Raw genomic sequence first — 14,081 nt, forward strand, 5'->3', positions numbered from 1 at the left:
TCCCCTGGCAGCCTGCCCCAGCAGGCTGGGAGTGCACAGGAGCCTGTGGCAGCTGACCCCAGTGAGCAGAGGGACTCCCCACAGCAAATGCTGCCATGCTCAGCAGTCAAACCATGGGCATGGAGGTTGGCAGGGGCTCCCCTGGCTCAGAAGCTGGCTGGGCATCAGTTTGTTGTTTTTCTTGAGTTTGGAGGTTTTTTCTCCCTCTTCCTTGTTTGCTTGTTTTTTGTTGTTGTTTGGGTTGGTTGTGTTTTTTTAGTTTAGTTTTTTGTTTATTTGGGTTTTTTTATTTAGTTAAACTGCTTTTATCTCCACCCAGCAGTGTTTTACCTTTCCAACTCCCTCCCCCAGGGTTAGGAAGTGAGTGAGTGGCTGTGTGGTACTGAGCTGCCAATCAGGGATAAATCATGACAGTCCTCTGTAAAACCGTAACAGCAGTGCCCTGTGCACACAACATCTGAATGATGGGACACAAGCAGCATCTGCAGATAAGGACTGCAGCAGGAAACAGGAGCTTTAGCCATGGATGCCTAGAAAAAATCACAAGTACGACAAGAAATCTCCACACAGCAAGACATCAGTATTAAAAATGGAGGAAATCACAAACACAGGAATTGTGGTATTTACAGAGACCGCCAAGTCTTCCAATAACCACGTTTGATACGTGGTTATCAAACCACATTTGAGGTTGACGTGAAACTTTTGTCTGCAGAGCTCAGTCATGGAGCTGTGAATTTGTGGGATAAAACATGGAACTTTGCCATTTTTGTCTTGTTTGGTTTGACAAACTGGCAAACAGGATACAGGTGATGTATCTCCAAGACTCGGTTCTTTCCAGATTCAGATCTCTGTATGGCTGTTGCATACACTAACTATTCTATCAAAACCTGCTACCCATTTAGCAGGTTTTTTTTTTTTTAGGTAGGATTATTAAAAGCAAATAACATAGTAGCTGAATTTGGCCAGTGTGAGGAGATCACTTAAAAGAGGCTACAAGTTTTCTTCTTTGCAAAGTGGCAGACCATACTGCAAGCTGAAGGGTGTAGAACTGTGTTTGGTGCAACTTCACATATTAACTTGTTTTTATGCTCAAAATTAAAGCTTTCTTCTTGTTTTCATAGTTCCCAGTGTCCTTGGAGTCTGTAATGGTTTGGGAAAGTTTGAATTGCAACCGCTTAATTCCTTAGCAAATTAAAGTTTTTTCTTTCATTTTTTTTTTAATTTAATATGATTGATTAACTTTAAGGATGGATGAACAGGAATGCAATCACTACTCAAGAGACAAAGCTGGTATTTGGCTATTTTGTCTCCTTCTTTTAATACTTACTGGTATTGTCTGAAGGGATTGTCACCAGGACTTAAAACCCTTGATGATTTGTAAAATTAGCTGTTTTCTTTTGTTCAAATTATATAAACTCTATCAATACAATTCAGACTACACTGTATAGTATCAGCCCATCAGCTTTTTCCAAAGGGTACATTTTATAGTACCCACAGATGAGCTTTTGCATGCCCAGATGCAGCCTTTGTGGATGAAAACAGTAGAAAACCATGGTTATCACACAGGTAGACAGCAGTCAGTGTGTGGTATGTTAGGTATGGTGTGAAGTTTGTGCCAACTTCACAGTCAGACCAGTGTGGCAGAAAGCACTTGCAGAAAAATCAGAATAGGATGATTCTAATCAATGGTGGACAAAGAAAGATCAAGTAATTCTTGACAGGTTTGTTAAATTTGAGCCATGTATCACTAGCTGTAGTCAGCCTGCCTAAGGACTTCCTTGTTGCTGTATTTCAAACTGCAGGAACTTTTAAGTATTAATGAATTGACCAGTAAAATAATCCACATAAAGCTTAAAATCAGATTACATGAATTCCTGTGAAAAGTACTGTAATACATGATAGACCCTTAGGAATAGAAGGGGAAATTAATGAACAGAGAAAGGAGAAAATGTTAAACTCAAAACCATTAAAATTCAAAACAATTTGCTTTTGGCAACACAGCTTTAAAAACTTCCATGCTGAAACTATTAATGGAAAAGCCTTACTACTGGCAAGGCAGATACAAAATCTCTCTGCAGTTTCCACAATATCTTCTGTCTCCTGCTGAAAGAAAAGGTCTCCTTGATGAGAAAACACTTTCTGGAGAGAGTTTCAGGTAAATATGACAGAGTTACTGAGTGACATGTCTGAAATGAGCCACCAAGGACTGTCACTGGGTTTCACCTCTTCCCCTCCATCAGCTCAATGTCCTCACCAACTGCACATGGGCAGCACAGGCTGGGGAGGGAACCAAGGGCATCCATCTACTGCAGGAATTCCAAGACAGAAATAATTGTTTACTCTATGCTCGTTCAGTTGGAGGGAGTTGTAATTTACAATTTACACAGACTTGGCTCCTTCTATCCAACGAATGCACTTTGCCTATGTTTAATATCATCTGGGGATAACCACAACTGAAATAATGATTAAGTAAAAGATAGGTGCTTTAAGAAACAAATAGGCATTCCATTTGTGGCCATGGAGGTATTTGTCAGAGCCCAGGACATTCCTCTGGCTGCCCTGGATGGTGCGAGACCCTGGCAGGGGTGTCTGGGACCCTGGCACAGAGCCCAAAATGACATTGTCTTTGACTTCAGTCCATGGGAGAAACTGCCAATCTTGTACAAAGAATTACAAGCCACCAGAGTTTGATATAAACAGTAGTTAGTTTATCACAGGGAACAAATGTAGAATTTGGGGTTTTTAGAACGGAGTCAGGGAGGGCAAGATGGAGAATCAGGGTATGGCCCTTTCTTCCTTCTTGTTCTTGTCCTCCATCTTCTGCTGTTGTGGGTCACAGGGGAGTGGTTTAGAATAGAAATGACATGTCTAACATAGGTAATAGGTATTGGTAATTAATTGTAAATAAGAAATATGTTTTGGATGATGGTTGGGTCAGAGAAAAGGTGCAAAAGGTCTGAGCCCTCCTGCCCTGGGGGGAGTCGCCACGTGCCCGTGCTGCAGCAAAGACCTTGGCAGGGCACTGAAAGAACTGAGAGAAAAGAAATAATAAACAACTTTGAGAAACCAGAACTGGTGAGCTCTGACTTTTTCTTGTGCTTCTGGCATGAGCTTTCGAGGAAAAAAGACTCTTAACCAATATATCCCGGGAAAACCAGCCTGAGAGGTATTGATATTCCATAGCTACAGCAATAACCTTCAGACTGTTCCTCACTGCCACACAGAGTTGGGATATATGTGCGGGCAGGTTTCAAGGAAAAATACTGCATTTGATTGAAACCTGCACTATTTCACGTGTCCAGCTTTTTTTTTTTTTTTTTTTTTTTTTTTTTTTTTTTTTTTTTGGATAAGGTAAATAATGCATAGTCAGAGTGAAGGAACAACTGATTTTGCTAATTGTTGATAAATAAATACTAATAAAATGTGGTAAATTTAACAGACTCTCAAATGCCAATGAAAAACTGTTTTGAACCCAGTGCTGGGTATGCACAGAAGTGCTGAGAGGCTTGGCCTGAAAAATCTCCCCGTGCATGTTGCAAAAACCAGCCTCAGCCACAACTGATTTTAATGCAAATGAGTTGGTATAAATAAAGCAGATCCTTTTCTTTTCTCTTCCCTCACAATTTTATTTTTCTCATTTACAGTTACTCCAGAACTCAGATCTAGAACATGAAAAATTTACCAATGAATGGAAAGAAAAAAAAGGTTTAAATGGAACATTTGATTCTTCCTGGCCTTATTACAGGAATACAAATCAGAAATGATTCTGTGGAAATCAGTGTGGCTGTAGGAAAGTAATCTCAGCATAACCATGAAAATCTATCACCTTGCGAGAAACAAGATTGCCATAAATAAATGTTTGTCTATTCCACTCGTTTCCACTTTCCATGGACAACACTGGAATGTGAAGTTAAACTCGATGTGCTCTAACCTTGCATTGCAAATAAGGCTTTCCTGGGGCTCCTGGACACTCTGCTGTCACAGGCACCTGCCCACGTGTGTGTTGGGAGAGAGACACAAAGGCACAAGATTTCCCAGCAGGATGGTGCCCAGGAAGAGGCAGGGGTGCCATTCCTCTGCAATAGCCATGGCAAAAAACTGGACATGGTGTGGAGAGAAAGCTAATGAGGACAACAACACTATGCAAAGAGGAGCACTTGAGGGCCCTTGGACATACTACAAAGCCATTCTCTCCAGGGGAAAAACAACCAACCCAGCAGCTTTTATGATCTTATGTCAGGCAACCTCTTCCACATGAAACAGAAGATGTTGAGCCTTTACGTGTCTCTTTGCAATAGGGAATATCCCAAATTCAGCCTGATCCAGAATTAGGTGAGGGGTTTTTGATGGGTCACTAAGCACATGACACTGTACAGGATTAACTTTGTCTAACCATAAAGACCCTTTGGGAATGTAGGTGATACAAAACTCTTCCCAAAACCTGAATTCTGAACCTTTTTCCTGTCACCAGTCCTCTGAAAGTCCCTGAAGTGTGTGGTTCTGTTGCAACACTCCTGGTTCTATTAGTGATGTTTGCTGTTGGGATAATGTAAGGTAACTCCAATTATCCTTTACTAATTCCTGCCAGTAAGAAAATAACCTGCCCTGCTTTGTTATGCTGCAAGACTGGTTACTGATGGCTGCAACAATGGTGCTGTACAGGACATTCAGCTGATCCAGGTGAGTCCCAGGACCTCTTGGGGAAACACCTCATGGATGATCAGCTGGGTGAAATTTTTTAACTAAGGATGCATGAAATTTGTGGTGGAGTTTTTCCAGCAATAAAATTCTACAGAAAAGATAAGATTTTTTTTTCATGTGAAGATAACAGGTTATGGACTTCATAATTTTAAATTCAGTTTTCATTGCCTATCAATGAAGGCATCCCAAAAGTTGTTGAAACCTGAAACTGTCTAAATCTGTATCTGAAGTTCTTGTTAGCCAGTTTAACTTTAGAGAAGAATCACACATGGGCTCTTGCAATTGAGGTGCAACACAACTTCCCTGAAAGCCTGAAGTGTCAGCTTGTGCCAATTTGTGCTTTAAAGTGAATGTCTGTATCTAAAACTGGTAGTGTAGTTTTCCAAGTTTTAGGTGTGATACAACTGAATTTTAAAACAGGACCTCAGCTCTGGCAGCTTATTCTGAGGTCTTTCCCTTGAGCTTGATTCTTGTCCATCAAATTCTATTCTTATTTCTCTTTAACAAGACTGAAATTTAAACCTTTGATACATAAACCTATTTAACAGCAGGTTTGCTTAGTGGAGGGAGTAACTTGAGAGGAAAAGGGTAGCACAGGAGTTGGGACTCTTGAAACCTGAGCCAGAGGTGATTGCAGCTCACTCTCCCTGCTCTAATACAACTTCTTGCAGCTCTTTGCTGCTAAAGCAAAACTAGCTCATTTCTAAAATGTAACAGCAGATTTGCTGATGGTGTTTCCACGCTGTTGCTTTTCAAGATTTATTTTAACTGTGTTTTGTGGCTTCTGATACTGCAAATGTCTTGTCACTACTCACCACGTAAGCTGCAGCCATAAATCAGCCTTATGTGATGGAGTGCAAGGTAAGTAGAAGCACTGAGACAATTATCGTTTTTTAAGTGTTCCTAACAGAAGACAGCTACATTAGTTGCCTTTTATCTAGTGAATGTTTTACTGGTTTATCTTCAGGAACATGGAGATAGTGGAGAAAGCTCGGAGGGAAATGGCATGGACTTTTTTGAGTGACAGAAGACACCTTGGGGTACAGAGTGTTGAAGATCAATAAAGGATTCAATGGGTTTCTCACAACGTGCTTTTGCAAATATTAATGAAGTGTCACAATGTGGCCCAAGAAGTGTCTCAACAACTAATCACTGATTGTTGCTGTCCCAATATATCTCAGATTAAAGTAGATTTAATGTGCAGTACAGAAAAAACCACGATCATGAAAGAGAAAAGGGAGTCTTGTGAGAAAGAACATGACCTCAGTGGCATCTACTGCTTCATTTAAGCTAGAGGGATTGCTGGAGCTTGTCATCTGATTCCCATTAACTGAAGCTCTTATTTTCTGATGCATGGCTCTTGGAGCTGTCATTAGCTGATGACTTCTGAACAGGAAAACTTCCTGCTTGGGCCATTACAAAGGAATTCAATATCCCAACGTCCCTAAACCAGACTGCGGAGTCCTCTTTTGGTCTGGGCAAATGCAGATTTTTGGGTTTTTTTCTCACTCATCAAAGCAACCAAGTGAAAACAAAACAAAACAAAACAAAAAAAACCCCAAAAAACCAAAAAGAACTTTGGCTGCCTGTAAATATGTAAAATTTACCTATATTCAGCAAAGCAAGTAGTTGAACATTAATAATAGTGATTTTTAGAATTCTTGCTCTCCAGGTTCCATATTTTTGTGGCAGATCAAAGTGTTGGTCAGTACTCCTACAGAAAGTAGATTTGCTTTCTAGATCAACTAATCTAATAAAAGAAGAATACTCTTATCCTAGTTGATGTGGTGCTGCAGTAATCTCCTATGAGATACTGAATATTGTCCTAAGCTACTCTTGGTTGCACTTTTTTGGTTGCTTGTATGCCTGAAGAAAGGGATGGGAACAACTCTAAGACTGGATTGTGTAAAGTACCAAACATGACAAGTTTTCTGGACATGCTTTTGAAGGGATATTTAAATTATGCTTTTCCCTGAAATTTTCATGGTAAATGAGAAAAAGCATGTCCAAAATTTGGGTTTACATGGGCCTGTGTGATTTCTGGCTAGCTAAACAAAATACACAAAATTTTCTAGCCTCTGGGCTGTCAGTAGAAAATGCAAATCAATGTTAACACTGTTGCCTCCCCTACCTTTTCCCTTTTTCCTCCTTTTTTTTTTTTTAGAAAAAGTTAGTCTGAGTGTAATGGTTTAGAGCATGGGGACATTTACAAGGGTAATATATCCTCCCCAAACCTGTTTTCTCTCTCAGCTAGAGAAAACCAAGACAGAAATGCAATCACTGAAAGCAGACATTTCATTCATTCACGTGCAAATTGCTAACATAAGCCATGCTTGAGTCTCACAGGAAAGATTGGAAGTGACACAATCTCCAAAGCAAAACTGGGAGCTCAGTCTTTTTCTGCATAACATGTGCTGTGAGTGATTGAAAGTTGTGAATTTTTCATCTCCCTCTCACCAACCAGCTGCTGAGTGTCTCATTTCCTTGGCGTTTCTGGTTTTCCTAATTTCAGAATTGGAGAGTTGAATTTGTCACTTTTCAGCTCCTGCTGTATAAACCAGTGGTCAGACTCAATAAGAGTCCCAGCTAAGATATCACACTCCACAGGCCTGTCTGCACTGCTGCATGGAATATCAAAACTGAAATTATTTCCATTACACAGAACCATTGTCTTATGATAATTCTATTGCATATTAAGTCCTGGGATTTGAGAAAGTAATTCTGTGGCCAAAGCAGTGGAATTTATTCCTATCATTTATTCTCTGTGTTTTCTTTGTTTTGTTGGCTTTTGTTTCTGGTTTTGGTGTTGTTTTTTTTTTAATTTGACTTCTTTTTGGACTCGTATGCCCACTGGAGAGAGAACTTTCACAGCTATGCTGTTCCTTGATCATGTTCTGAATGACATCTTTCAGATGGGGCTCTGATGTTTTTGTTTCAGCTAAGGCTGCTAGCACTGTCTAGGGGAGACTACTGTCCTGACTGTACATGACAACCTTTGGGAAGGAACAGCTATTCCCTCATTAGTTTTGATGTTTCACTGCAAGGCAGAAAATGCCCACACTGCCCCTTTGCTTGCAGAGCTGTGCTTGTCTTTCTCCTGATTTTATAAGTAAGCAAAGCATGACAGAGGGGCCTGTGGGCAGCCATTTCTGCCTGGTCATAGCCACAGGAGGCTCTGCTTCCACCCCATCCAAGCTTTTGGCAAACTTGGGCGGTCTTCTGCAGCTTAAGGATTAACAGGTTGTAGCTGGCTACTGCTGAAAGATGGGTATTTTCTAGTTGTTGACAAAAAAGAAAGTAAAAGAAATTCTGAATCCCAGGCTATGTCCTTGTTAACTATTTAAAATGTTTTTTCTGGAGAACACCCACTGCTCTTTCATCAAACCTGCAGTGAGGGGCTCTACCACGGCATTCCAACAAGCCTGCACTAAATGCTTTGACAAAAAACATGCTTGCTCTGAAATGAAATCTTATTTACTGTGGTGTTATTAAAGTGCTAAATAAACAGACAAACTCAGAAGGGCTGCTAGGATGTGGGCGGGGGAATAAATAAGCTTTGATGCTAATGTCAGTCAATGCTAATTTCTATCCTTTGAAGAAAGTGTGATAAACACAGCTGTCAGAATTGTGATCTGAAATTGCTCTAATTAAATTAGATTTTTACTAGAATGAAAGCAGCTGAGCACCTTGTTTTGTTTCCTCTTTAGCTGGACTAATTCAGAGAATAGTGATTTTCCAATTCTTTCCTGGCCAGATAGGAAAGGTAAGATTTGTTACATATAAACAACAATCTGAATACGCACAAGACTATTGTAGAGAATTCTGTATTCTTATTCCTTTTGTTGTATTTGCTACCCACAATTTGCATCTTAATCTAGAATCTGAGCTCTTCAAGGGGGAATTATCTGTACTGGCCATTAAGTGCTTTCTTTGCAGTAATATGGGGAGATGACATAACTCCCTTATGAGCATCTCTCAAGTTTATGTGTTACAGTAAAAGACAGGCAAGGGTGTTTCAAGGTTAAGAACTATTTCACTGCTGAGAATAATAACTAGCTATCACTGTAAAGAAAGGCATGAAGGGATAAAAGATAACAACCTGAAGTCAGATGATCTCTGGATAGCCCTTCATTTTTTGTCTCTTCCTTGTTTCAAAAATCACCTTGTTCCTTTCTGTAGAAGGATAGAAAGACCTGTTACTTCAAGCCTTGCAGATTTACTTTGTAAATGAAATTGTGATTGGGTTCAGATCTGGGAGGCTACTCCTTTTCAGCAGAGCTGAAAATGAAGCAAGGTGATAAATTATTTCAGTACTTTTTTTTAATGAGACCACTATTTTCCAAAGCAATCTAATTAATTACAGAGAACAGCACAGCTAAACGAAAATAACTGATATATGTTTGATTTGTGAGTGCTATTGATTCTAATTTAATTAACGTAAAAGAGATCTGTGTCAGAATTTAGTGCCACAAAATAAAAATATGAATTTATATATAGCTAGATTTACATAGAGAAATATTGTCTTAGTGTACCTTCTACCGGTGCCATCTATCAATTTCCAAAATGCATTAATTATAGCAAATCGATCTGATGAGAAGAAAGTCGAAAAATTACACCATCTCTTCCACGCGCGGGCACTAGATGGCACTGAAAGACAGGAGCTGGGGTGTGGAACACAGGTATTTCACATTTCTTGATGTTGGTGTACTTCAGTGGAGGATCACTGCAGCATAAATGATACCCTGTAATCTATTGCGGGGGGGGGGGGGGGAGGGGGGAAGGAAGAAAGAAGAAAGGAAAAAAGAAAGAAAGAGTCACAGTAATTACAGAAGCTTCATTGCATGACTCAGTTGTTTCTTGAGTATATGGAAGAAATTGGTACAATTAAAGACAAAGTGGCAAAACATGATAAGTGACCAGGGCTGACAGCAAAGGCCCTTTGCAGATGGAGGAAATGCAAGTTTCCCTCTCTCACTTGCTCATGTTTCTTCACAGAAAAATCTCCTCTAGAATTCACATGCTCCCTTCCTGTCACCACAGTGCTCCTTGAGTGCAGTTCTACTCCCAAACTTGGCCGTGTGAGAAACATCAGCTTTCGCAGCATTTCACGCTCTGGTTCTGCCCCATCTGACCGCAGGCAAACCTTGGGCTGATGGAGGAGACACAGCAATGGTGTTCAGGAGGTCAGAACTGGAGATTACCATGAGCCCTCAATAAAAAACACTCCAAATGAGCCCCAGAGGGAGAATTAGCAGGGAAGGAGGGGACTGGAGTCCCACTCTGGCTCTGGAACCACCAGCAGCCTGGCGTGGGTGTTTCACAAGCCTCAGAAGGGTTTTTAGGGAGCCTCAGTTTTTAGTTACCCTCAGGACAGGATGAAAGTGCTCATTGAGTGCAAGGGATCACTGCATGTGATCATCCCATGTGTCACCATGGTTTTAAAAATTACAAAGACATACTTTTATTCCAACTGCAAAAGGAAGCACTCAAAGGTTAGGAAACTCCACATTTGTATTTCGACTCGTTACGTGCACTAAATAAGAAAGATGCCTTTTGGGACAGAAAAGTATGCAATCATGTAATTAAAAACTGTGGCCTATGCACAAATTGGCACGATTACATCTGGAACAAGCTTTTCCCAGGAATTCAGCACCGGGTGTATCTGTATAGATAACATTGTTCCCTATGTGCAATTCCATATGCAATACCGACACGTCTTTAGAGATGAAGGGTGGTCCATGGCATGGACCCTGTGTCTCTGCCCTGTCTGGGGGCCACAGTGGCCTTCACGGTGTAATCTCCTGAGACTAAAGGGGAATCCTTTCAACCCCAGGCCCGACTTTTCCACAGTTTCGATACATTTTCAAAAGCGTGTCTATTAGACTGTGGGGACACTCGAACACGCTCCGCTCATCGCAGCCACTCCTCAGGAGCCGGCCGGGGAGGGCCCTCAGGCGAGCGCCACGCTCAAGATGGCGGCAGGCGGGAGCCGGGCCGGGCGCCGCGCTCAAGATGGCGGCGCCGGCCGCCCCGCCTTCCCCCGCCCCGCCGGCGGTGACTTCCGGAGGGAGCGGGAGAGGGCGTCCGTCCCATGGTAACTGCGCCACGGTGGGGACGCCGCGGCCGCCTTTCGCTTCCTGCCGCCGCCCGGCCCGCGACGACGGGCAGCCGCCGCCTCCGGGGCCGCGCCGCCGGCAGCCGCCAGGTCGCGAGGTGAGAGGAGCCCGCCGGGCGGGCGGGCCCCGCGGGGCGGTCTCTCCGCCCCGCCGAGGTAGCAGGTCGGGCCGGCGGCGCCGGGGAGGAGGCGGCGGCGGCCGCCCCGCGCTCGTGTAGCGGGGGAGGAACCCCCGGTGCGGGGGCAGCACCCGGGGAGCCGCGGGACAGCGGCGGCCCCTCCGCGGGGAGAGAGAGCCCTGCTGGGGGCGGAGGTGCCCTTGTGTCGGCTGAGCCGTACCTTAAAATACCTTGTAAAAATGAATTAATTCCTCACCTTCACTTCTGAATCTTTTGTGTTTATTTTACTGGGACCCGGGGCCTTTTTTCCCCCCCTCTTTATTTAAAGGTGCTCAAGCACGTAACTTTTTTCGTTCGTTACGGGCTGAGATGTGATCAGCCTTCGGTGTGCCCCTGCCCTTTGTTCAGACACACGGTGCTTGTAGTTGCCTGTTTTATTTGTTAGCAGCGAAGACCCCTTGAGAGCAGGTCTGCAGGCGGTGGTTTCGGAAGGGAGCTCCTGTGGCACCCTTTGTCTTGGGAAAGAAGAGTACGGTAATTCCCGACTTCTGGCCGCACAGCCGAGGTTGTGATAAGGGTGCTCCTCGCTTCCAGAGACCGTGGAAAATGTTTGGAGGCGTGTTGGAGGGGCGATCTGGGCAGAGGTCTGCCCAGAGGGCTGTGGAAGCCTCCTCAGGTTGTGGATTCGGTGCGAGCAGCCAGTTCCCGTGTTATCTGTGGAGCTGGCTCCTGCAGCCAGTGCGGGAGCTCTCGCTGTACCCCGCTTTGGGAATGGCTTCGTTCCTGCGCCAGGGACAGCTCACCTGCTGGCTCTTCACATCCTCGTCCTGCTCGAGGTTGAGAGGACACTAGAGGTTTAATGAAAAACTTCTCGGCGAGTAAGGCAATAGGACACTCCATCTCTTTTTCTCAGTCTCTGGAGAAGATGGAAAACCACATTTTTGCAGAATGGTTGATGGTTCATGTATGGATGTAAATGAGAACCAGCTCTTCAGGAGAGGGATGAAGAGCTGTAGTTACTCAAAGTGTGTCTCTAGCATGTGTGTGATTTACATGAGCAAAAACTCTCTGATCAGAATTGCAACTAGTTTGTTACAGAATATCTGGCTTGGACAAACCTGTGAAATAGTAACAAACACTTAGTACATGGCATCTGGATTGTCAGTAGGTTTATTAAAGTGTTTAGCTTTGAGAGTGTTGACTGGTGGAACTACAGGCAAAAATGTGTGCCAGGAAGCAGATGGGATGAATTGAGACTGGAAGGAATAGGGGATTTCTTAACTGGACAAAGGAGTAAGAGCCTGAAGCAAGCAGCCTGCAGGGATGGGTGTGGAAGAGATCTAGCGTCAAACAGCCAAGGTGGGGCCAGGGAAGAGTGTATTAGAAAAATATAAATACTTCAAACGTTGGCATGGCACTAAGGCTGCCAGAGTTCAAGAAGTGCTTGGACAGTGCTCTGAGGCACACAATGTGTGATTCTTGGGGCTGGCCTGTGCAGGAGTTGGACTGCTTGTGGTTCTGTTCCAGCACAGGAGATGCTGTGATTTGTAGTCTCTTGCGGCAGATATTTAATCTTGTAACCAAACTTTCACACTATATTTGAATATATAATATTTATAACCAATATATCCCATTTAGAATATGTAACATTTACAGATTGTATTTATTTTACATATATTTATGCTTTTCTCTGAAAGTAAAGTAAATGGCTTGTGTTTCTTTCGTTTTCCTGTAGCTTCCAGAAACTCTAACTTGTACTGGGGGGCTGCTGTGCTGATTGCTGAATGCTTGTGTGAATTGAAATACAAATTAAAGAGGCAAACATCTAGGTGGGGGCTTTTTTGCTTAAGTAATTATCTTTAAATGTTAAAGTAAGAAAACAAAACAGCCTTTGACACTCCTGTTCTGTTTCAGAATAGAGCAGTTGAACTTTACCATTGTTGTACTGTAGGATATTTTGATGGCCATTAAAAAGATAAAAATAAGATTCCACAGGAAGATTTGTTTTCTCCTTTAGAGTGAAGGGAGTGATATCCTATAGTAATATCGTAGCCTAGTTGGAGGACACAGTTATTTTGAGATTAGAAGCTTAACGTGTGTATTGGTTAAAAGCAGATGGATGCTGAAGTGGGGACTTGACACTAGAGTGGTGCGAAGTGTGGAGGAGTGCCTTAGGATTTGAAACTTCGTACCCTGACTCTGGAGGGATTTTTTTCCCCTCTCGAGGGACACAGTATATATGTAGGGAATGAAACGCAATGGTTGGATTTTCCATTTCTTCAGCCTACTTTTGAACTCATTGTAGCAAAGCTAAGGTTGTTTGCAGGTCAAATGAAGTGATAAATAAGGCCACAGGGATGTCTGTTCGCCTTCAAGGCACCTGGGAGAGGGCAGTGTCGTGTGGGCTTTCCTGTCTGTAGAGCCATACCTTTGCTCCAATGGATTTGCCTTCTCTTGCTCAGGTAGTGCAAGGGAGACACGGCTTGAGGATGAAGCTTTCTTAGCATACAGAGTCACAACATTGCTGAGTTTGTGGTTTTTTTCTCTTCACTTGAATTTTTTTCACTCCTTCTTTCCACATGCGCTGCCATTGCAGATTGCTGGCTCTGTTGGAGCATGCCACGTGAAGCTATTTTTGACTGCTCAGAGAATTACTGTAGCAGGAACAAAGGACAGTGATGGGGGAGAAGTGGTCCCAAGGGGCCTTGAGAAGAAAGAGATGGAATTCAGATTAGTAGCCTCCAAAAAAATCTTGCCATAGAAGAGGTGAAAAGTAAGACTTTGAAAGAACAAAGGTAAAAACAACATGTGAAAACACTTAGTTCTCATAATGTTACCCTTTCCCATGAGGAGGCTTTTTGAATGGCTTTCATAGTAATGTTTCTCATATGTTGACCATAGATTTATTTGGGCAGTAAGCTTGACTTTTTCTCTAAGCCTTTAACAGAGATGATTGATTTACTGGCTTTGATAGAGGGATAGAATTACTTTCAAACTTTGAAATACATAATAAGCACCTCAGGTAATTAGCAAGCCTACATCTATCTCTCTTTAAAGTGATCAATGGCATTAATTTGATTTGGTAACCATGGCCATTTTCTCGTTCAGCAGCCATATGGTATTTCTGAGTTTAGTGTGATTTCCTG

General features: G+C 42.7%; 1 protein-coding gene across 1 annotated transcript in view; it reads left to right on the plus strand.

Moving 5' to 3' along the window:
* Nucleotides 1-10,770: 10,770 nt before the first annotated feature.
* Nucleotides 10,771-14,081, plus strand: part of DISP1 (dispatched RND transporter family member 1) — an 85,960-nt gene continuing 82,649 nt past the window's right edge. Inside the window, exon 1 of the mRNA XM_063391092.1 lies at nt 10,771-10,914. Coding sequence (XP_063247162.1) covers nt 10,793-10,914 — 122 coding nt within the window. The 5' untranslated portion in view covers nt 10,771-10,792. The remainder of the gene's footprint in view (nt 10,915-14,081) is intronic.

This window comes from Prinia subflava, chromosome 2 (genome assembly GCF_021018805.1).
Source record: "Prinia subflava isolate CZ2003 ecotype Zambia chromosome 2, Cam_Psub_1.2, whole genome shotgun sequence".
NCBI lineage: Eukaryota > Metazoa > Chordata > Aves > Passeriformes > Cisticolidae > Prinia > Prinia subflava.